The 21,884-nt window shown below is 32.6% G+C and overlaps 2 protein-coding genes and 1 long non-coding RNA gene across 3 annotated transcripts; all 3 read right to left on the bottom strand.

Moving 5' to 3' along the window:
* Positions 1-926: 926 nt before the first annotated feature.
* On the bottom strand, positions 927-4,570 carry LOC132638698 (peroxidase 27-like). The gene is made up of 5 exons (XM_060355491.1): positions 4,358-4,570; positions 3,980-4,168; positions 3,618-3,783; positions 3,001-3,220; positions 927-1,116 (listed from the first exon to the last, which is right to left on the bottom strand). Exons 1-5 carry the CDS (start codon positions 4,568-4,570, stop codon positions 927-929), a joined length of 978 nt encoding a protein of 325 aa, XP_060211474.1.
* A 4,861-nt stretch (positions 4,571-9,431) lies between these two features.
* On the bottom strand, positions 9,432-13,469 carry LOC132638697 (uncharacterized). The gene is made up of 3 exons (XR_009581854.1): positions 13,291-13,469; positions 12,597-12,643; positions 9,432-9,535 (listed from the first exon to the last, which is right to left on the bottom strand). It is a non-coding gene; the product is annotated as an uncharacterized LOC132638697 (long non-coding RNA).
* A 4,229-nt stretch (positions 13,470-17,698) lies between these two features.
* Positions 17,699-19,717, bottom strand: LOC132638696 (peroxidase 3-like). Its single transcript, XM_060355490.1, has 4 exons — positions 19,344-19,717; positions 18,782-18,979; positions 18,524-18,686; positions 17,699-18,222 (listed from the first exon to the last, which is right to left on the bottom strand). The coding sequence occupies exons 1-4, from the start codon at positions 19,551-19,553 to the stop codon at positions 17,807-17,809; spliced, it is 987 nt and encodes a 328-aa protein (XP_060211473.1). The 5' UTR covers positions 19,554-19,717; the 3' UTR covers positions 17,699-17,806.
* Positions 19,718-21,884: the final 2,167 nt, after the last annotated feature.

Below are 21,884 nucleotides of genomic sequence, written 5' to 3'. Positions count from 1 at the left end.
TTTGTCGTGATATTGTAAGGACCCCACCGCCTGGGTCGCCCAGGACCGGTGAGTAGACCCCTTGCGGGCTCCCTCCATGACATGCATGCTTGACATACTCAGGTATTGTAGCAAGGATACACGTGTCTGCACGATAAACCATCTTCACGCTGCAGCGATACGGGTATCGAACACGCGACCTCCATGCCCTTTACATTCTCCTGAGGGAATCGACTCTTACCAATTGAGCTGCGGGGGCCCGCAAGGGGTCTACTCACCGGTCCTGGGCGACCCAGGCGGTGGGGTCCTTACAGATATCTAACAAATTACATTTCATTAAATTTACAGAAACATGTTATTTTGGTCTCTGCCATTTACAGGTTGTAATTTCATGTACTGGGTTCATCGAACTTCACTCGCTATAATAATAGAGTTGCATAATATATTTATCACATTAAAGTAACTGAACTTTACTCACATAACGGTAAAATTACAAAAATATTTTCTATCACATGGAAGTAATTAAACTTACCTACTGTAACAATAAAGTTGATAAAGATCAATCACTACACTTGAAATTAATCCCTCCATTAACAAATTATCTAAAGTTTAGTGAATTGTTAATTCAGATTGAGAGAAAGTACTGGCAAAGCTTTTATAAGGCGTATATCGTGAGAATGAAACATTAGAACTTATTAGCAATAGAAAGGGACTAAAATCAGAATTTAAAAAAGACATGGTACTCTGCTTGGGGAATATTATCTTTGCATATCAGTTTTATTATCAAAATAACGATGAACTTACAAAATATTAGGATAGATACAAATTAAAAAAGAAACTAAAAACATGATACATATATGCACCTCAAACACATTCACACAATAGACATAAACACAAATCACAAAATCATAGAAATTTGGTACCAAAGGAAAAAGTCCTTTCAACTATTAATTCACAACTGCACATTGCTTCCTAATTTCACCATTAGAACCAGTCTTAAGTTCAATTTTGCCCATTTTCTCCATGGCCTTAGCAAATTCAGTATAGAACTCTTTGAGTGATCCTTGTACTAGTTGATCGATAAATGGCTTTGTCGTAGAACTTGTTAATAAGGCTGCATCAGATTGGAAAAGGCCTCTCCTTTGAGCAATAGCTTGTAATAACTAAGGTCAAATGTCTTGAAACTACCGGGATCCATCTCAACTATTGTTGTATTATCAAAAATGGGTAAAGATCCATTCCCAAAATCAATGAAACAAAGCTCGTTCAAATTAAATAGCCAATTGTTTTTCTTTTTGAAGTAATCTAGTGTAGCCATGGGCTGAGCTAGGATGTCGTGAGGGGGTTCATCCGAACTTAATTCATCGAAAAATTACACTATATATACAAGGTTGAAAATATTTCTTATGTATATATAACGGTTAATGAATTCCCTTGGCTTCTTCATAGGTCTGCTTTTTCTTTTATATATTTTGAGTCTCCTTAGTGAAATCATGGCTCCGCCACTAAGTGTAGCAAATAAAGAAACTTGCGACTAATTAATAAATAAACCATACAATTTGCTTATTACTAATATATCAAGTCTGCAGATCAAAATACCAGCAAGCACTTTTTGAGAAAAGAAATATACCAGCGAGAAATTATCACAGCAAGATTTTCGCCTCCATTTATGTTGTCACTGAGGAAAGGATAAAAGAGAGAACTAATGTGCTTTGACCATGGTTTAGAGTGCTGTTTTAGGTGAAACAAAAACATCGACCCTTAGATTTGAAAGTGTACACGTATAATCAGATTAATAGTGTAATGGACCAAATGGACAGTAGCTGTACTAGAGGGGAGCCGCTTCCCACAAATTGAGATATGGTCCAAATGTTTTAGAACCAAAAAGGTAGAGCAATCAGTTAGATCCATAGTGATGCGACGCATGTGTATAATAATATAAAAATTCATGAACTAACTAACCTTTCACTTTGTATCATGGAACCTCTACAATAAAGTTTACAAATACAACTAGCACATGACATATCCCGGCTATACAAAAGAAATAAATGTACCAAATGAAACTCTTTAGAACTGTATATCACGCTCACAAACTTGGGTAAGACGTGATTAATACCCAATTCTTAGTCTTGCTGCCTATTGAATGAATCTCGACCTGTCTAACTGCAAGTTTTAACTGAACTTTAATAATATTAGTTAGTAACATGATAAAAATGGTAATTAATATATTATAACAAGTTAAAATAGGTCAATCATATGAAATACACAACTTAACTTCATCTTTCACACAATTATACAAACAAGTAAGCATTTATTTATAAATTACCTCGAACATTTTTTTTTTAACCCTTCCCCCAGGAGCTCCCTCCTTTTCTCCCTTGATAACTCGAACTCGCAACCTTCGGGTTGAAAGTGAAGGGCGCTTACCATTTGAGCAACCCCCTCTTGTCAGCTCGAACATTTAAAAAGTGCTTTTAAGCACTTACTTTAATTCAACTAAGCAAAATTGACTCCATGAATAAAATTTGTGATAAAGCTTATCTCTTAGTAGTATTTTAAAAAAAAAAACAGTTAAAAGAGAAATTATTCGGATCATGTCCATGTATGCTAGTATAAGCAAAATCACATTTTTATTAGCTCGATACGAACTGAATTACAAATTTAATTACATGATATACAATAAAGGTTTGCCACCATATAAGTCACATGGTTCACGAACAAATAAATAAGAAAAGAAAAGCAAATTATTCCCCACAGAGATCCGATCCCCTTCAACATAACAATCCAAAAATGACTAAAATCTTTCAAGAAAAAATAGCTTATCAAAGTTTCTCTTAGTTTATGAAGGCACAATGTTTTCGAATTTCGCCAGCTTTCCCAGTAAGGATTCCAATTTTCCCCATTTTCACCATTGATTCGCCAAAGTCCTTGAAGAAAGTTGATCCATGTGGTTTTGATTGGGACAACACATAATTTTTCGTTTGACTATTTGTAAGAAGAGCTGCATCAGATGCAAACAACCCTCTTCTTTTGGCAACCATAGTGTAATAATCAGTGTCAAAACTCTTGAAACTTCCAGGGTCCATTTCAACAATTGTGGTCACATCATTGGGCTTACATTTGATCTTCAAACGATTAATGTAGTTTTGGTCCATGTTTGGGTCGATGTCACCTTTGCCAGTGAAATTGTACAAACGGCTCGAGAAGGAAAAGCAATGTGACATCCCAATTGTGTGTCCTCCTACGTAAGAAAAAAAAAAAAAAGAAACACAAAATTTTAAGAATGATTTTGGGTTTAATTTCTTGAATTAATGTAATTACTCTTCCACATGAAGTGGTTTCACTTGAATTCTGATGTAAACTATCCATTCGGTTTAATTAATGTCTTTTTAGTCTGACTGAGAATGAAGTATTAAGAAAGTAAGAAAGATTTTTGAATTTTGTTAGTCTTCAACAAAAGATGAGAAGAAACTAGAAAGTACCAAAATGCTCTTTGGATCTTGTGATACTGAACATGATATGTGAAATGTTGGAAATTAAGAGTACTAAATATAAAAAGCGATAATTTCTTTTCTAAATAGACCAAAAAGAAAAGTATGACGAAAAAATTAAAACAAAGAAAGTACTATAAAATTTACCTGATAGAACAACAAGGTCTTTTACATTTAGGCCCAGTGCACCAAATGTTGTTTTAAGAGTAGTGAAGTTATCAAAAGGAGTTGGCAGGTTTTTTGAGGCCTCTGAGAGGATTGAGACTCTTCCATCTCTTCTTCCCAAGGGAACTGGCCAACTTGGTCCATTGATCTGGAAAACCCCATAATATATATGTTCAAAGAAAAAATACAATTGAAATGCTAATAAACGGATCGAAGAAATTTACTATTCCATATTTCACATTTTAATGTGGCGGTACTAGATATAATATGACATTTTTTTTTTTAGGATAGACTAAAAAGAAAAATGTGTTACATAATTTAGGACGATTTGAGTAATTAGTTACCAGTGAAACAGCATCACGGGCAGCTAAGGCTAAAATATCAGAGCAAGAGACAGTGCCAGGACACTCTTTCTCTAAAGCAGATTTAGCAGCATCAATCACTTGGAACCCTCTCAGGCTTTGGTTTGGAATTGCATCTTTCTCAGCTTGATTTCCATTTGTTGAGTTCAGTAGCACTGAACCATCACATCCCTGCAACAACAAGATAAAATAATTGTAAATACAAGAGAACTTATCTAGTATAACAGTTAAAAGTGACCCGATTAAAAGAAAAATCTTACATTAACGATGTATATAACTCTTAAGTAAATATATATTAGAGAATTTCACGTTAAAAGATCAAATTAACAAACAACTAAGGCATTAAATAGCGGTACTTACCCTAACAAAACAATCATGAAAATGCATTCTCAACAATGGAGCAGCAAGAGTAGGAGCACGAGAAATGTAGTGAGCTGTTGTTTCTTTCACAATTGTCTCTACATTTGGACATGTTTTCTTGTAGAACCCTACTTCCACCCGTTGTGAATTGGCAACTTCCAAGACCAAAAAAAGTTGAACAATGAGAAATGAAAGAAATTTTAATGTTGCCATTATTTGTTTTGGACAGAAGATGGAGAAAATCTCACTTAAGTAACTTGTTTACTAGAAGTGATTGATGATTGGAGCACACAAATGCATGCCCTTTAAATATTAATTGCAGATGGTGATCATATCAATCCTTTGATTTGTTAAAATTAGTGACAGAGCTGGCATATAATGGAAAGTTGATTTTATTATTTAGCAGTTAGCACCTTCTTACCTAAGCAATTTTTAATGTTCTTGTTAATAATAAAAACAAGATTAAGAGGAATATCAACTCTCTATTAAGTCACAACATGCAAGAATGTGCTGATCAATGCAGACATATGGATGCAAAATATATGAACTGTTTAGTCATCTATCTTCCTACCTGTTTAGCAGAATTTTTTCAAGATAACATCGAGCTGCAGAAATAGTCACTCTAACAATTTATCATGTCAAAACTGAGTGGAGTCGTACTTGGTAAGGAACACTTTATCTCCGCGTGGGTTCGAATTAGTTGAGCCCCGAAACAAATATGGTATACCAGATGAAAAAACTAATATAAAAAATGTGAAAACAGAGAAAAAGGTTTAGTCATGTTTAATCTGGTTTTATTGCGATAAGGATTATGATGGAGTAATAACTATCAAAGGTGTAAAGAAGATTAAACCTTTTAAAGCACTTACGTATGACAAATATTTCCAAATTTTTTTTCTTTTAACTTTCTTGTGGAGACAAGTGAGCCTAGCTTCTATAGTGAGCAAAAGATTTTTCTTGACAATTTGGTAGCAGCGATGAGACTCAACATATTGAAACAGTTAAATGAGGTCGAGGACTAGTTTATTTGGTGTGCTGTTTGCCTTTCACAGTTAACGTACGTGAATGATTCATAACCCATTAGTAGTGTAATTAATAACTAGTCACAAGTTCTTGTAGAAATAATGGAGTATTTTATTTATCACTTAATTACTTTGCGATTAAGCGAAACACAACATACTTTATTAAATCAAACATTAATTTTGGTATAGGCAGTGTTGATTTTTGTGTAAGTTATTGATGTCAAACGCATTAGGGGAATCTGCAACCCACTCCCTCGGTCCACTGCAAACTAAAATGCTAATCATATGCATGTATATCTGTGTTTATTGATTCCCAAGATTGCTTTGATACACTCCTCTACTCATCAATACTTAATTAGCACATGGTCGGACTTAACACGGATGATTAGTTAAGTGTATCGGTTGTATAATCTCTCTATATATTCATTTCAAATAATATTAATCCTCTTCACTCAAGCTAATTTTGGGGTAATGTAAACTCTACTATACATCTTCTCAAAATGATGTCTGAGCTAGACCTATCCCTAACGTTCGACACTTATATATGTTGCTCCAAATGTCTAATTTTGAGTGTGCCAAGGGGTGTTAGCATTCTGCATGCATCGGTTTCGCGTATGAGTTACGTTGTTCGTCTACTAATATAAGCATTGAAGAGCTGTCCTAAGGAAATGCAACTCGTATTGAGTTAAAAGCTGGAATGATAAGAGATTACGACTATAATATATATAGATTGAAGTCAACAATAATACATAAATATTTGAAAATATAAAATCAGCAGTTTAGGTAGTGCACATGGAATCATGGATAGAGTTGAGTTGGTGTGTACGTAATTAGTCCTTTAGAAGTTAGAAAAATAACCAATGTATGTAGAAAAATGCCGCTAACCAGCTCTTCAAAGGGCACAATGAGCTGAAACTATGGATTCTTATAATGGCTAAACTAAGTAACAACTAATAAATCATATAATTGTCTATTAAGCTCAACTGCTAGGAATCTCAAATCACGACTCATCTATTCATGTTACTCCTTCCATCCCAAAAAGATTGTCTTAGTTTGACTTGGCACCACTACAAGAAAAATGGCTATTAGGGACGAGAAAAATGGTCCCAAAAAGTCGTATTCTGGTCCCTAAAAGACAATGGCGACAGGAAAAAATTGGTCGCCACCCGTCGCTATAGGCTCCGGCGTTAAAGGTCTATAGCGACGAGTTTTAATATCTGGTCCTTAAAGGGTTTTTGCGACCAGTAAAATTCTGGCCCCTACTACACTATTTAAGGACCATATTTGTGGTCCCTAAACACATAGATCAATTGATGCTTAAACTATTCAGGGACAAGCTCAACTGGTCTTTAAAGGTCCTTTGCAACAAATGATATGGTCCCCAAAAATTAAAGCAATTGCTGGTCCTAATATGTGGCAGCTTAATAATGCATGCTCTTTTATTGTCAAGTTCATTTAAGATATTATACAATTTGTAATACAGATAATTAAATGCATATAAACAAAATTATCACTAACATTAATTAGAAACACTAATTAACATCTCACTAATACCATTGTTTACAAAAAATATATAAGTCACAATACTATGCACAACTCATTAGCCGACAAAGGCTAACGTCTGTAGTAATAATGTTTTGTCTAACAGTCATAGCAAAACGATAACAAATTTGCCAACTTGTTCGAAATCTTTAGAATTGCATCTTGACTTGTAAACTAAACTCCAAATCCTGTAACATGTATAAAATAAAATTTGTTCAGAAAAAAGAAATATGTGCACAACCAAATCACACAAAATTTCAGTTCATAAAAAATATGAGTGCATTCTAGATTCAGTTCCTAATTACTCTACCATCTACTTGGACAAAAATATGCTGGTACTATGCTAGTAATGCTTACTTCTGCACGTAATTGTAAAAACTTCCTAATAAGTAGAAGATTAGTTTAGAAATAAGCTTCATTGATTCAAGAAGCAGCTTCCATCCTCATGATATTTTAGCTTCCATGTTGAAATAAGTAACACTAGATAATGTGCAGAGGTAACGTGAATTTATGAAGAAACCAGCAGACTCAAAAGTACATGTTTCAAAATGAAGGAATTATCTCTTCAAGAAAATGAAGCATAATGAAGGAACTATATCTTAAGGATTTGCATGTCCTTGAGAACTGTAAGTGCATAAAAATAGCAAGTTAATCACCATCATTATAATATAAAATTTCAAAACTTACCAAGGCTTGAAAAACAAGAGAACTGGTGTAGGGGTTCCTATACTTTGTAAAGGTTCATATTTCAAAGTACTACCGGCGAATGTTGAATTATGTCAAAATTATAGCAAAATCGCATTAAGGCTGACCCTTTCCTGACAATTACCGAAGCTAATCACGAATCAATCAGAAACTTTGACGTTTCAAGAAATTCAAGAATAACAAAGTACCGTGGAGAAATTTACAAGCACTTCACTTTTAGAGACTAAAAAGGGTAGGATGCAGTGACATCAATAATGTACCATCACAGTATTAGTTTCTTACTTGCTTACGCATATTGTCTTCAGATAATAGACAACCATTCTACATTGTGCATGTTCAAGAAGAATCAATCACCCATCATACGTAGATAGTGGCCTTAAGAGGCTTGGTTTTCAGTTATGCCTTGTTTTATTGTAAAACTCTTACTATTTTTGTTGATTCTTTTTTGTTTTTAAAGAGCCTCTCTCAATGAGTCTATGTTCATAATATAACAAGTCTAATGAAATGCACATTCAACAAGTTCTTTAATTCCATACAACACAATTTTTCACTTCAAAAGAATCACAAAAGTGATGTCCCAAAGATTCTAGAGAGCATTCAGAAGACAAAATAGGAAGATAAATTGATCTGAAGAAACAGAATCCTGGGAGTGGCAACAGTAAACAGAAGAAATTACAGTAGCACCAAGAAGATGTAAAAGAATCTTTTTTTTATCTCTCTGCAACCATAGTTTTTTTCTTCTTTGGGCCTTTTAACAAATACAGTGTTGTCTAATGTATCACATGACACTGATAAGCTTTTACTAATACTCAAGATTTGAGAAGTAGCAGCAACTTGGTTTTGTGTACTCTCTTCAAAAAGAGTAAAGGGCTATTAACATAAAGAAGACAAAAAAAAAAAATCCCTAACCAGTTTATACTATAGTATCAATTCCAACACACAACATGAAAACATATGCTATCAAAGCATATACAAATCAGATACGCTAGACCTAACGTTAAGGTAAGAGTATGATATCTACTGAGGAAAGATGTAACATTTTATCGATTAACCTATGAATTCACTAATAACTTTCCCCTAAAAACACGTCTCTTGACAAATAGATTGCAATTACAACTTCTAGAGCTAGTTATTCTTGAGCAATCACCTTATATATAAATGCTAAACTTTCTTGGGTATACCTGATTCTTTTAATTATAAGCTAAGATGGAGCTGATTCAAACAGATGAACCTCAGTTTGTAACAAAACCAAGATGTCATAAAAAGGTGAGTGCGCACATTCTAAACCATGAATACATGTGGAAAAAAATGGAAAAAAATTCCTCAAAAGGGAGAATCTATACACAACTACAAAGAAGAAGAAGAACGACAATGGGAAGTTTTAAGTTCAATCTACTCTGTCAAACCACAAATTAAAGGAAAGACAACATAATTTTTACCGACGAATATGTTAAAATGAAGATGCCAATCCAAATATGATGTTAGACAAAGGTAGCTTCATATATTTCAATTTATCCCCGGCCATACATATATTCAAAACTTCATGACCCTTCACTGCCTTCAGGCACATTAACTTAAAAACACAATGGCATTACATAAATCCACTAGAATAACACTAATTGTACAACTAATAATACAATTTATTTAGTCCCTTCATTTTCTCTTGTAGTCACTTTCGAATCACATAATGAAATCGTTAGTTGTATTTTGGTGAATATCTCTAAGTTATGCTACTTCTCATCACCATGTACCAGTAATATAGTAATCAAATTATTAACTTTTGAAAGAATATATAATGCAAATAAAAAGTGCCAACCTCATATGAGTTTAGATTCAATGGACTTGCCGTTTCTGAAGAAATAAACTCTCTTGGACAATTCATCTAAATTATGGCTAGATGCTTCTGCTTCTGCATGCCGAGAGAAAGAAAAGGAAAATACATAGTTTACTTATCTAACACAAAAACTGTTCAAGCTATAAGGAGAAATTATAGAGCAAGAAGTTATGCTAACTGAAAAAAGGAAAAATAAATGTCAGATACAAAAATCTCATTATCATCAACCAAATCAAGCTGTGGAGGTTAATTTTATAACAATCAACCAGTGGCAATTCTCAGCAGCAATAACCAGTGGCAATTCTCTGCAGCAATATATGAAGCAATATCTCCCTCCTTATTTTGATGACATAACAAATTTTGTATGCCTGTGTTATCAAATTTCTAAACCTTTTTAGAAAACCACCCCATTGTGAGATATCGACTGTTATGATCCCTGGTGTGATTCATTTAAGTAGTTGACATCAAATACTTAACCTTCATCCAATGTTTTCTAACATCTAATACGTAGATATTCAAGAACCTTTTATGAAATAGGGAACCAAAATAACAGATTTCGTTCTATTACACTACTTCTCTATTATACTTTCATGCTACTTTGTTTATCATTAAGTCACTATGAAATATGTGCATGAGGTGGTTCTAAACTACCTGGGAACACCTAACAATTTATGATATTTTAGCTTTTGGTCTTTGCACAAAATTTTCAATTTTTTTATAAAGTATCTGCACTGCATGCAAATCTTGAAGAAATAGAAATTTATAATTTCCTTGATTCTGAACTTCTACATACAAATTACCCATCCTTGTCCTCTCCCACCACCGATATTATTATGCAAATTATGCCTATAGATCATAGTCTTTTCAAGAGAAAAATAAGAATAGCTTTATGGCCAATGGTATCTATTAAGTCTATCAATAGAGGTGATCTACAAGCTTATTCGACAAAACTTTCTCTAATCTAGCAGTTTGGCAAATATACCAGTAGTACGTAATCCTCGACTTGTTTCTATAGAAAATTTACCTTTGTAGAGCCCTATGAATACTCTCTTTTAGAAACAGGATTTTAATACCTGCTGTCTTGAGATTAGTGTGGAAACGATAATATACTATAACTTGCTAAACATGTTATAGCACTCTTATTTAGGAGTATTTGAAAGTGAAGTTTCTTTGTTACCGAAAGATCTACTATTAACCACAAACACCTAGATTTATCGAAGTTAACAGATTACCAGATAATGAGAATAAGTTATTGAATTTATAAATAACAGAATAACAATTCTTCTTATTTCAGTCATTAGTATAAGGTTAGTTGCAAAAATTTAAATGTGAAAGCATTGGACTAGAACCATATTTATAAATCTTACTCAAGAAAAATACAATCATATACATATATTTCAATGAAAATCAATTGAGGACTCAGCCTGTGCGCACATATAGTCATTGTGAGCAGAGGTTACCATCCAATACAGAGCATATTCTACAGTTCCATAACTATAGAAAAAGTAACCAGAAGAAGAATACTCACTTTACACACAAGAGAGGGTAAGAGGTTTCTTTTTCGTAATTTACTGTATATCATTTTAAATTTTCACCGTGGAAGAATCAAATCACGCCACAAAAGAAATTGTACAAAAAAACATAGAGAAGCATGCACTCGATTCATAATCTGTACGACATGATCTATTCATCTCATTTGGCCATCAAGAAATTAAATCATATGGTTTTGTTCATCATCATTAATTGGTAACATGCAATTTGGTTGACAAAAATTTGTCACTAATATTTGATGATTTATTTTGGTAGAGAAATACAAACAAGATTATAAAAGGCAAAAATAAAGTAGTGAAGCCGAAAAGATATTTCACATGAAAAAACCTCTCTTCGCTTTAACATAACAACAAGAAATCTCAAAACAAACTATAATGGAAGAATTCCTAAAGAAACCACCAGAATCCATAACTTCTACTCCTTCCGGTCCAAAACAATTGATGTTTCAGGCTTGGGTATATTGATTAAGAAATTCAGTTACCCCAAAAAATTAAAAGAACTTTTGATTAAAATACTATGATTTGTTTTCTTCTTAGGACTGTAATGTGTTTAGGGTAAATTTGTGAAAATAAATTAAATACCTTCCTAGTTTTTTGAAACATCAATTAGTTTGGACAAAATTTTAGAGATTGAAACATCAAATATTTTGAATTGGATAGCATAATTTGTGAGTCATAAGATATTTCAGCGGGTAATATTTTTTTGGTAAATAGACAGAAGTGAACTTACACGCCTATAAATATCGCAAATGATCTAAGGGGAAAATAGTGGAAGTGTTGAAATTCTGGCATCAAATACATAAAAGAGAGCAATTGAGAAAAGAGATAACTAAGCAGTGCAAATCTTTGCCAAGTGCATACTGTGGATGTGCAAAGACGTGACTATACAACTTTGTTATTATGTTGTTTCTTTGCGTTAGATTTTTTTTTTAATAAGTAGGTTAGTTAGGTTTTTAGAAGGGGTATTTACGTAATTTAACTTTTAAGTTAGAGAGTTCATGTATAATATAGATTGTAGTGACATTCCTCAGTTAGTAGCCTAGTAAGATAAAGTAATCGTAAAGACGCGCGTTTGAGGCTTGACGAAGAGCCTCACTTAAATTTGCTACGATCTTAACTTAAAGTAACTTCAAAAAATTCATGACTTCACAAATCAACTACCAGAGGTAAAGGCAAATTTCATCCAAAAGAAACACTTCCTACTAGGATTTTCACCTGCAATACAATGAAGCAAGGGACATACCGTTCTTCTCCAGTGCGATAACAAGCAAGTTCATAGCTACCTTTATCAATATTCTACCACAAACATGTTTCAAATCAAAACTCGAAGTGTACGAAGAATATCTTCAAGACAACACAATCATAGAGTACAAACAAACACTTAGCATACCCAAATTAAAAGAGGAAGACAGGAACCTTAATGGCATGAGAATCATGAAACAAAGCTTTATGAGTCTTCAAATCCATTTGGCCAGTTTATTTGCAAGAAATGAGTAAAAATTCATAAAAATCTTCAATTTCCTTCTGTATATTAACATCGTCCAAGAAAACAAGATAGAGTAAAGAACACGTGGTCAAATACATACCTGGTTGATACTTAACTTCCAATCACCATTGAAGAATAGATTCAAAACTACAAAATGACCCAAAAATTAGCAAACACAGCTAGGCGCAAAGCCCCAAAATTCTAGACCAAGAATCTGTTTTCTGGTTTATCTATTGTATTAAGCAAAACCCATTTCAAAAGATTAAAATCAAACAAAACACAGATGCTAAAAACTGAAGAAAAAAATTACAATTCCAAAATCCCAGTCCAAGAATCTATTTTTTCTGGTTTATCTACTGTATTAAGCAAAGCACATTTCAAAATCCCAGACCAAGAATCGATTTTTCTGGTTTATCTACTGTATTAAGCAAAACCCATTTCAAAAGATCAAAATAAAACAAAATCCAGATGCTAAGAACTGGAAAAAAAAAGTTTACAATTCCAAATGAAACGCAATCAAAGGGTATTGAAATTGAAAATGAAATGGGTATTAAAGAAAAAGAAAATATGGAAGAAAGGGAATTATAATACCAAACAGTTGTAGTCCAAGAATCTATTAAGCAAAGCCCCTTTCAGAAAATAAAGATAAAACAAAACCCAGATGCTAAAATCTGGCAAGAAAAACTCAAATTTTGATTCAAAATGGAACGAAATCAAAGGTAATGAAAATTGAAATTGCAATCGAAATGGGTATTCATAAAAAAGATAATATGAAAAAAGGGGAATTTTAATACCAAACTTAAGGGAGAGTTTTGGAATTAGGTTCGGACAAAAATCACCTAGCATCCACAAACTCCAGGAAATCGAAGTTCAGATATGCGATGCATAATTGTTCTTTGACGTAATAGTTTTCTTGATGAAGTTAGGTTTAGGAATTTTAGGTTAAGGGATTTTGGGAGATGGAGTTGTGTTTTAAAACTAAAGAACCCATTATTTATTTATTCTTTTTAGGAGCCAAATTTTATGTTGGTGCTTAGTCCCGCTTGGTTTTTTGGCACTAGGGACCAGTTATTGATCATATTAGGGAACATTTTCACTTCCTTCGTTAAAAGTTCGAGAGTTGAGGACTAGCAAAAAATCTGGTCCTTATAAGTATGCTTTTAGGGACTAGATTTTTAACTCGTCGCTAAATGTTGGTCGCTGATAAGCCTTTTTCTTGTAGTGCACGGAGTTTAAAAAATAAAGGAAAACTATTGAAATGTGTGGTCCAAAACAAGCCTTAGATATTTGTGTGGCTGTAAATCATCTCATAAAGTTAAATTGTTTCTAAATATATAAATGTGTCAATCTTTTTGGGACAAACTAATAAGGAAAGTAAGACAATCCTTTTGGGACGGAGGAAGTATATGGTACTCCAGTCTCCAGATTTCCAGCTTTTGGACATATCAAGATGTGTTAGAATCTTATATATGTTAATGGTATAGGTTGTAGTCTCCTTATATAATTAGTTTTACTAAAAAAAAGGAATTAGATTCAAAATGCTTCGCTTATCTGTTGCTAAATAGCTCATAGCTAATAGAATTTTTTGACAATCCGAATTTGTTGTTAAATTAAATTATCGACAAATTTTTACTTTTTAGCACCTGATATGTCTGTCGCTAATTTCTATTTTAATGTAATGCTTGTAGAGTTTTGAATTTTATCGGAAGTAACTGGGGTTAAATAAGAGGCGCGTTGGCCCATAATAACTGTGTACTAAACCAACTTAAGTGCTCGGGCTTAGGAAACTAATATTGCATAATTAACTCAATTAACAACTCATTTTAATCATAAACTCAAAATAACCCTAAATTAAAAATAATACCCAATTGGATATATTTTATAATTTTCATTAGCCCCAAAATGAATCTCTGGTCTCTCTGGAGCCGGCATGCAGCACCCCGTTTCTAACCTTCTTTCCCGTTTCTTCTTTTTAGATCGGATAGTTTCTATTTTTCTCACAGTGTGGTGAAGAGTGGATTTTGAGATCTTTTGAAGTGAGTATCAGAGATGGGTTAGGATTTTAAGGGTGGTTGATAAGTGCTTGTAATGCAGTGTGTATAACTTGTGTATTCACTCTGTATAACAGGTGTACAACAATCTGTTATACAGTGTTTATACACTATATGGTGGTGGTTTAATGGTTCATTAGGGGGAGGGCACAGTGTCTATGTACACTGTATAAGAGTATGTATAACAATTTTTGTTTTGTTGCTCTTCTCCTCTTTTTTCCCTTTTCTAAAACATGAACATAAATATTATACAATATTTATACACTAAATATATACAGTATCCAGAGTATGTATTCAATGTGCATGAGGTGTATAAACACTTTTTAAAAGTCTATAAATGAGGTACATTCACATTATAATGTGTATAAACAATGTATATCCACATTATAATGTGTAAAAACAATGTACATCCACATTATAATGTGTATAAACAATGTATATCCACATTATAATGTGTATAAAGAATATATATTCACATTATAATGTGTAAAAACAATGTACATCCACATTATAATGTGTATAATGCACTACACATGAAGTTTTCACCCTATCTTAATCTCTCTTGCACACGTCGTTTTTTTTTTAAAAAACTTTTTGGCAGTAGCCAATAGGTGAGGATAATGGTTAGAGTGGAAGGATAGGGCGTGGTTGAGGGTTAAAAAGTGGACTGTTTTTATTTTGGGGTCGGGGGGAAGGGAATTAATTTGTGCGCAAGAACAACGACCATGTTTAGATTTTATTTGACCGATTGACTAGTTTGAGTTGACACAAAATTTATGGCCATACTGTATGCATATTATTAAGTGGACGGCTAATTATGTTTTTGTCCCAATAATAAGGATATTGCGTAGAGTATAATATCCGCCAAAATTAGCCACATTATACTCATAAAAATGGGGAAGCCTAATCACTTTTTGGATTATTGCCCTTATCTTCTTCCTTTGGAAGTGGTAGAGAATCACTTCTTCAGCACTTCGATTTTGCAATTCAAACTCTATGATTTTTTTTCTCGAGTTTTAAAACTCCAACATTTTCTCTTGAGTTTTGACTACTGCAAATCAAACTCTATCATTTTCAGGGTCTATCATTTTCAGGGTTTGAATTGTGACTGTTCAAAATTTCAGAAAATTTTATCAAAGTTGTGGCAAATCAATACTCTAGGAAAAAATTCTTCGAGTTTGAATTGACAATGGTTCAAATTGCATAATTTTTTTATGGAGTTAGCGATGTTCAATTTAAACTCAAAGATATTCCACAAAAAAAAAAAAAAAAAAACAAAAAAAAAAAAAGTAAAAAAAAAACAAAATCTGGAGTCTGAACTAATCAATGTTCAAATTTCATGGAACTTTTCTGTATTGTAGCTAAAAGTGTTTTTGTTCAAATTTCATTTTTACATAAAAATTAACGATACATTGAATAATCTTAAAATGCTGGCTAAAATTTAATTAGCGTATCCGAAAAATGACTATGTCCCAATTTCTTCCACTATTCTCCAATTGTAGAAATTTCCAAGGGGTTGCTTTTGGGTTTAAAGTATGATGAAAGCATTGCTGAGCTTGGATGTTCCTGTCACATAAAAGGACAATAATGAACGAGACTTGGGATTAGGGGTGGGTGTTCGGTTCTTCGGTTCGGTTTTATTAAATTTCGGTTTGGCTATTTTGGTTCGGTTTTTTGAAGGTGGACACCGAACACCGAACCAAACTAGTTCGGTTCGGTTCGGTTCTTTCGGTTTCGGTTTTTTGAAGTTTGGTTCAGTTCGGTTTCGGTTTTTTCAATTCGGTTTTTTTGATATGATATTAGAAGTGATTCCATTTACACTAATTCATATTTTCAAAAGCAACAAAACATAAAACTAACAAATTAAAATCAAAATCAAACAAACAGGATACACAAGAACAGAAAACCATAACCATAATATAGGATTACTAGGTGTTATATACATACAATAAGAATAATTAAGATAACACATAAAGGACATACATTAATCCTAAAGACACATCCTAATCACCTTTATTTTTTAAGGATATTTGATTTTTTCAATTGAAGTGGAAAATTAGGGATATAAAAGCAAAAAAGAACTTATTACAATTGGGGTTTTTTTGGGCTTGAACTTAATGGGTCTGGACTATTTTAATTTTTTTGGGTAATGTATAAATTTCGGTTTAAATTTCGGTTCTTCGGTTCGGTTTCATCAAAGTTCGGTTCGGCTATTTTGATTTCGGTTTTTTAAGGTGAACACCAAACACCGAACCAAATTAGTTCGGTTCGATTCTTTCGGTTTCGGTTTCTTGAAGTTCGATTCGGTTCGGTTCGATTCGATCCGATTTTTTAATTTCAGTATTTATGCCCAACTCTACTTGGGATCTCACATGTTAAAGATTATTGCTTCGAGCGTGTGGTTTATTTTTAGCTTCCTCATCTCCTTCTATAAAATATTTTATTAAGAGAGACAGAGAGACTTAACATGACAAAGGTCTAAAGTCAACTTTGTCTGATGACTTTAATCATAATAGAGTTTTATTTAACCGATAGAAAGTTTGTCGCCAATTTGATTAAGATTTTTTTGATTACTCAATCATTCACAAGCTTTCCTTTTTTTTTGTTTTTTTTAATACTACGTCGGGATATCTAACAAATTACATTTCATTTTCAATTAACAAAAATGTGTTCTTTAAATCTCTCCCATTTACGGGTTATTTTCACGTACTAAATTTATTGAACGTCACTCACTATAATAATAAGGTCGTAAAATTATATTTATCACATTAAAATAGCTGAACTTTACTCACATAACGGTAAATTCACAAAAATATCTGTCATATTAAAGTAATTAAACTTACCTAATATAACAATAAAGTGGATAAAGATCAAAATCACACACGTGAAATTAATCCCTCCATTAAGAAATTGTCTTCAGTTTAGTGAATTGTTAATTTAGATAGAGAGAAAGTACCGGCAAAGCTTTTATAAGACGTATATTGTGAAAATATTCGAACTTATTAGCAACAGAGAGACTAAAATTAGAATTTAAAAAAGATAAAGTACTCGGCTTGGGAAAGATTATCTATGCATCTCAGTTTTATTATCAAAATAACAACAGATAACAATCAAGTTACAAAATACTAGGATAGATACAAATTTAAAAAAGGAAATAAAAACATGATACATATATGTACCTCAAACACATTCACACAATAGACATAAACACAAAACCATAGAAAAGTGGTACAAAAGGAAAAAAAAGTCCTTTCAACTATTAATTCACAACTGCACATTGCTTCCTAATTTCACCATTAGAACCAGTCTTAACTTCAATTTTGCCCATTTTCTCCATGGCCTTAGCAAATTCAGTATAGAACTCTTTGAGGGATCCTTGTACTAGTTGATCGATAAATGACTTTGTCGTAGAACTTGTTAATAAGGCTGCATCAGATTGGAAAAGACCTCTCCTTTTGAGCAAGAGCTTGTAGTAACTAAGGTCAAATGTCCTGAAACTACCGGGATCCATCTCAACTATTGTTGTATTATCATTGACGGATTTGCATTTCGTGGACTTTAGATTGGCCGCGTATTCGCTGTCTAGAGATGGATCTTGTGTACCAAAAGTTCCGGTGAAATTGTACAGACGTGATGAAAATGATGGGCAATGAGAAATTCCAATGGTGTGAGCACCTGAAAATAAATGGACCATGGTTAATTTTCATAAATTTAAAAACTTTTACATATTTATAAGACTAGAAATCAAAGAGCATGTATTAATTTCAGATAATGGTCACTGAACTTTACCGACTATAACAGTAAATCCACAATGTTATTTGTTACGTTAGTACTTGAACTTTGCGCATTACAATAGTAAAATTTTCACTGAATTTTAACTATTATAATGACAGAATTGACAGATTCAATCATTTTGTAACTTTACTATTATAGTGAAAAGTTCGATGAGTGAAATTAATCCAGTACTTTGACTTACCAGACAATAGGACTAAGTCCTTTAGATCAAGACCCTTCTTGGCAAAAGATGACTGGAGTCTAGTGAAGTTACTAGTTGGAGCTGGAATATCTGCTAAGGCTTCCGAGGAATTTGATATTCTTCCATCTCTTCTACCAGTTGGCACATTCCAGTATGGACCTCCCTATATATAATGAAGAAGAAATAGAAGAATGAAAAAATATATTGGTTGAAGAAGCTAGTTGGTAATTAATTTATTTGTTCAAGTATTTTGCTTACAGTGAGTACTACAGAGTCTCTAGCAACCAAGGCAACAATATCAGCACAAGAGACAACTCCTGGGCATTCTGCTTCTACTATTTTCTTCACACCATCTATGAAGGAAAATCCTCTCAATGTTTGATTTGGGATTGCCACTTTTTCTGTCTGATTTCCTGTACTCTTAGTGGAATTTAGGAGCACAGAAGCATCACATCCCTGCCAACACCCAATAGAAAAAGAGAAAATCACAAAAGTACATTAAAAATGAAATGCGTACAAATGTGTTAAGTTGCACGTGAAACTACGTAAAATAGAGGCGGATGCAGGGTGTATCATGAGTTCAGTGTTGTTCAATTGAACCCACTTTTATTTTTCTTCTCGAACTACGCATGCATATATATATATATATATATATATATATATATATATATATATATATATATATATATATATATATATATATATATATATATATATGTAAACGAAAATTAAAATGCATACAAATAATAGAGCGTCCTCATTCTGAACCTAGTTATCAACTCTACATCCATAATTCGTCTCTATAAACATATATACTTACCCTAACAAAGCAATCATGGAAATGTATTCTGAGTAAGGCAGCTGCAAGAGATGGAGCTTTTGGAATGTGCTTTTGGACATAGTCTTGAATCATCTTCTCTGCTTTTGGGCAGCTCTTGCTATAGAAATTGAGCTGCAATTGGCCATGGCTAGAACCTAAAATTCCAACAAAAATCAATACTAGAAAAGCCAAAGAGCTAAATGTGGGCATTTTGCAATGCTATTTAATTCTTGTTTTGTTGCGTTTGTGCACTCAAACTGCATGTATTATAGCAAATTTATAGGCACTTAGATTTTTCAATCTAACTAACATGTGTTTATTTTAATAAAGTAGTACTATTTTTCTTCTTTCCTTCTTAGTTTTTTAATGCATTGGGAAATTGATTAGTTATAATCTGTCCCTAATCACACTTGCTCAGTCACATCATATATATCATGATCACGTTGACCGATCGGCCTTCCCAATAATGAGGCAACCCAATCATTAGGATTATATTTTTGCTTAGTCTAAAAGTTAACCCAATCCGGAAGTTCTTTTCGTAAAACATATTTTTCTAACCATTACATGTAATATTGTTTGCGTATACGGCTTATATATGGCAGATGTAGAGCTTATTGGGTTCATCTAAATTCAGTTTTCTCTACACGAAGTATGTGGGTGTAATATTACAAATATAAATAAGTGAGGATGCAAAAGTTTCGTCGTCCTCATAAAACTTTTGATCCTTTGATAAAGCTACACGTGGAGGATGTTGTCTTCGCCTTTGCCTACTATTTTTTGCATCAAATATTTTTTTCTTATGTCCTCTCTATACGGGCCTCTGTAATTAATGTATGTTGACATTGTAATAATTTTTTGTTGAAATCTTTTCTTGTCCTTTATTTTCTCCGGTTTATATTATATTGTTTTTTTAGTTTTTATATTTAATTCGAGTAATTTTTTTTATATATAATCAAGAAGGTATTATAACTTTTTAATTATTATGAGGGAACTTATGTATTATTTTATGCGGAGTTTAGTTATTCATGTATTAATTATTCAACTTGTATATCTTGCACAAAGTAATACGTAGATTCTCTCATAACTTATACATGTATTAGTTATACGGATTTCTATATTGCAAATTAAACACCGTATAAAGTTTATACGTGAATAACTTACCTCCTAACCGCTACCAAGCGTGCTATTACTTATGCAATATTTAATACCTGCATAATTCATGTGGTCTTAAACTAAAGATATGTAGAATGTACCAAAAATGTCCTTTAATTTTGTGGTTTAATTTAGTCCCCCCCCCCCCCCCCCCCCCCCGGAGTTTAGTCTAAAAGTAAGTTTAAATAGCCACATTTAACTAGCATAAACTCTTGCTACATGAAATATTATAAGTGAAATTAAAACTTAATAAACATAAAAAAAAAAATCTATTTCTATATTTAAATACATAAACTATTAATAAAAATGCTATATTTTTGTTTCACCGAGTTGTAATTATTTTACATAATTTAAATCATGTTATTTTACAGAATGTTGAGTCGATTGTGTCCCTTTGGTATTTAATAATTTTTCTGCCAGACTTTTTCCCCCGTAAATAGTTTTTTTGTTTAAAAATTATCTATAACTAGGTGACTAGAAAACTTTAATAATAACGAATACTTTTTAATTAAAATTATTACTATTTTTATCTGTTGAGTAAGCTCGGGCCTCATGTAACTAGTATGTATATATATATATATATATATATATATATATATATATATATATATATATATATAATTTCAGATGTAGTAATAAGTTCACTTATAAGAAACTAAAAGTTTAACTATTAAACTAAAATTCTGAATCCACCCAAGTTAAAGAAGATTTAACACTACTTGCTCTTGCAAGTGAGGTCCAGTTAGGGCTGTGCATATTAACGGTTAAACCAATAACCCAAACCCATTATTGGGTTATTGGGTTAATGGATTATTGGTTCAGGTATCGGGTGGTGCCCTGTGGTTATTGGCTTATTGGGTCGGGTCACGATTTGGCCAATTTTGTTAACGGGTGAACGGATAACACGATAATCATTTATTAAATTACAATTCTATCCTTCCATATATAAAGTCACTTGACTAGATTTAGGGTTCTCTTAATTTCCACTTCATAAACTAAGTCTCTCAAGCGGCTATTTCAACTTCAGAAACCCTTCTCCTCCAACTCGCAAGACACAAGCCCAAAGTAAACTATCTTTCACTTCTACATTGCTTTCAATTCTCACTCTTGTTTCTGTATTTCTCTGGTGGTGCTAGACAAGTGATTGATAACTAATGTTATGTAAATTCTTGAAGAATGTTTCTTTTTTACCTTATGCATTGGTGTTTGCAGTGACACGTTTGATAAAATCACACCTTTAGTTGGTCCAATTTTGTTTATGTCCTTCATATTTCAATTGTATTATTTTGTTCGGCATAGTCTTAGGAGCTGAAGCTACTTTTAGTTTTGAAGATGAGTTCTTTGTTGTTGAATTTATTTATTTTTGTGTGAAATCTTAACGGTTAAATC

The sequence above is a fragment of the Lycium barbarum genome, chromosome 4 (assembly GCF_019175385.1).
Source record: "Lycium barbarum isolate Lr01 chromosome 4, ASM1917538v2, whole genome shotgun sequence".
In the NCBI taxonomy this organism is placed as follows: domain Eukaryota; kingdom Viridiplantae; phylum Streptophyta; class Magnoliopsida; order Solanales; family Solanaceae; genus Lycium; species Lycium barbarum.
The sequence above is the reverse complement of the archived record's forward strand: the minus strand, read 5'-3'. Positions and strand labels throughout refer to the sequence as shown.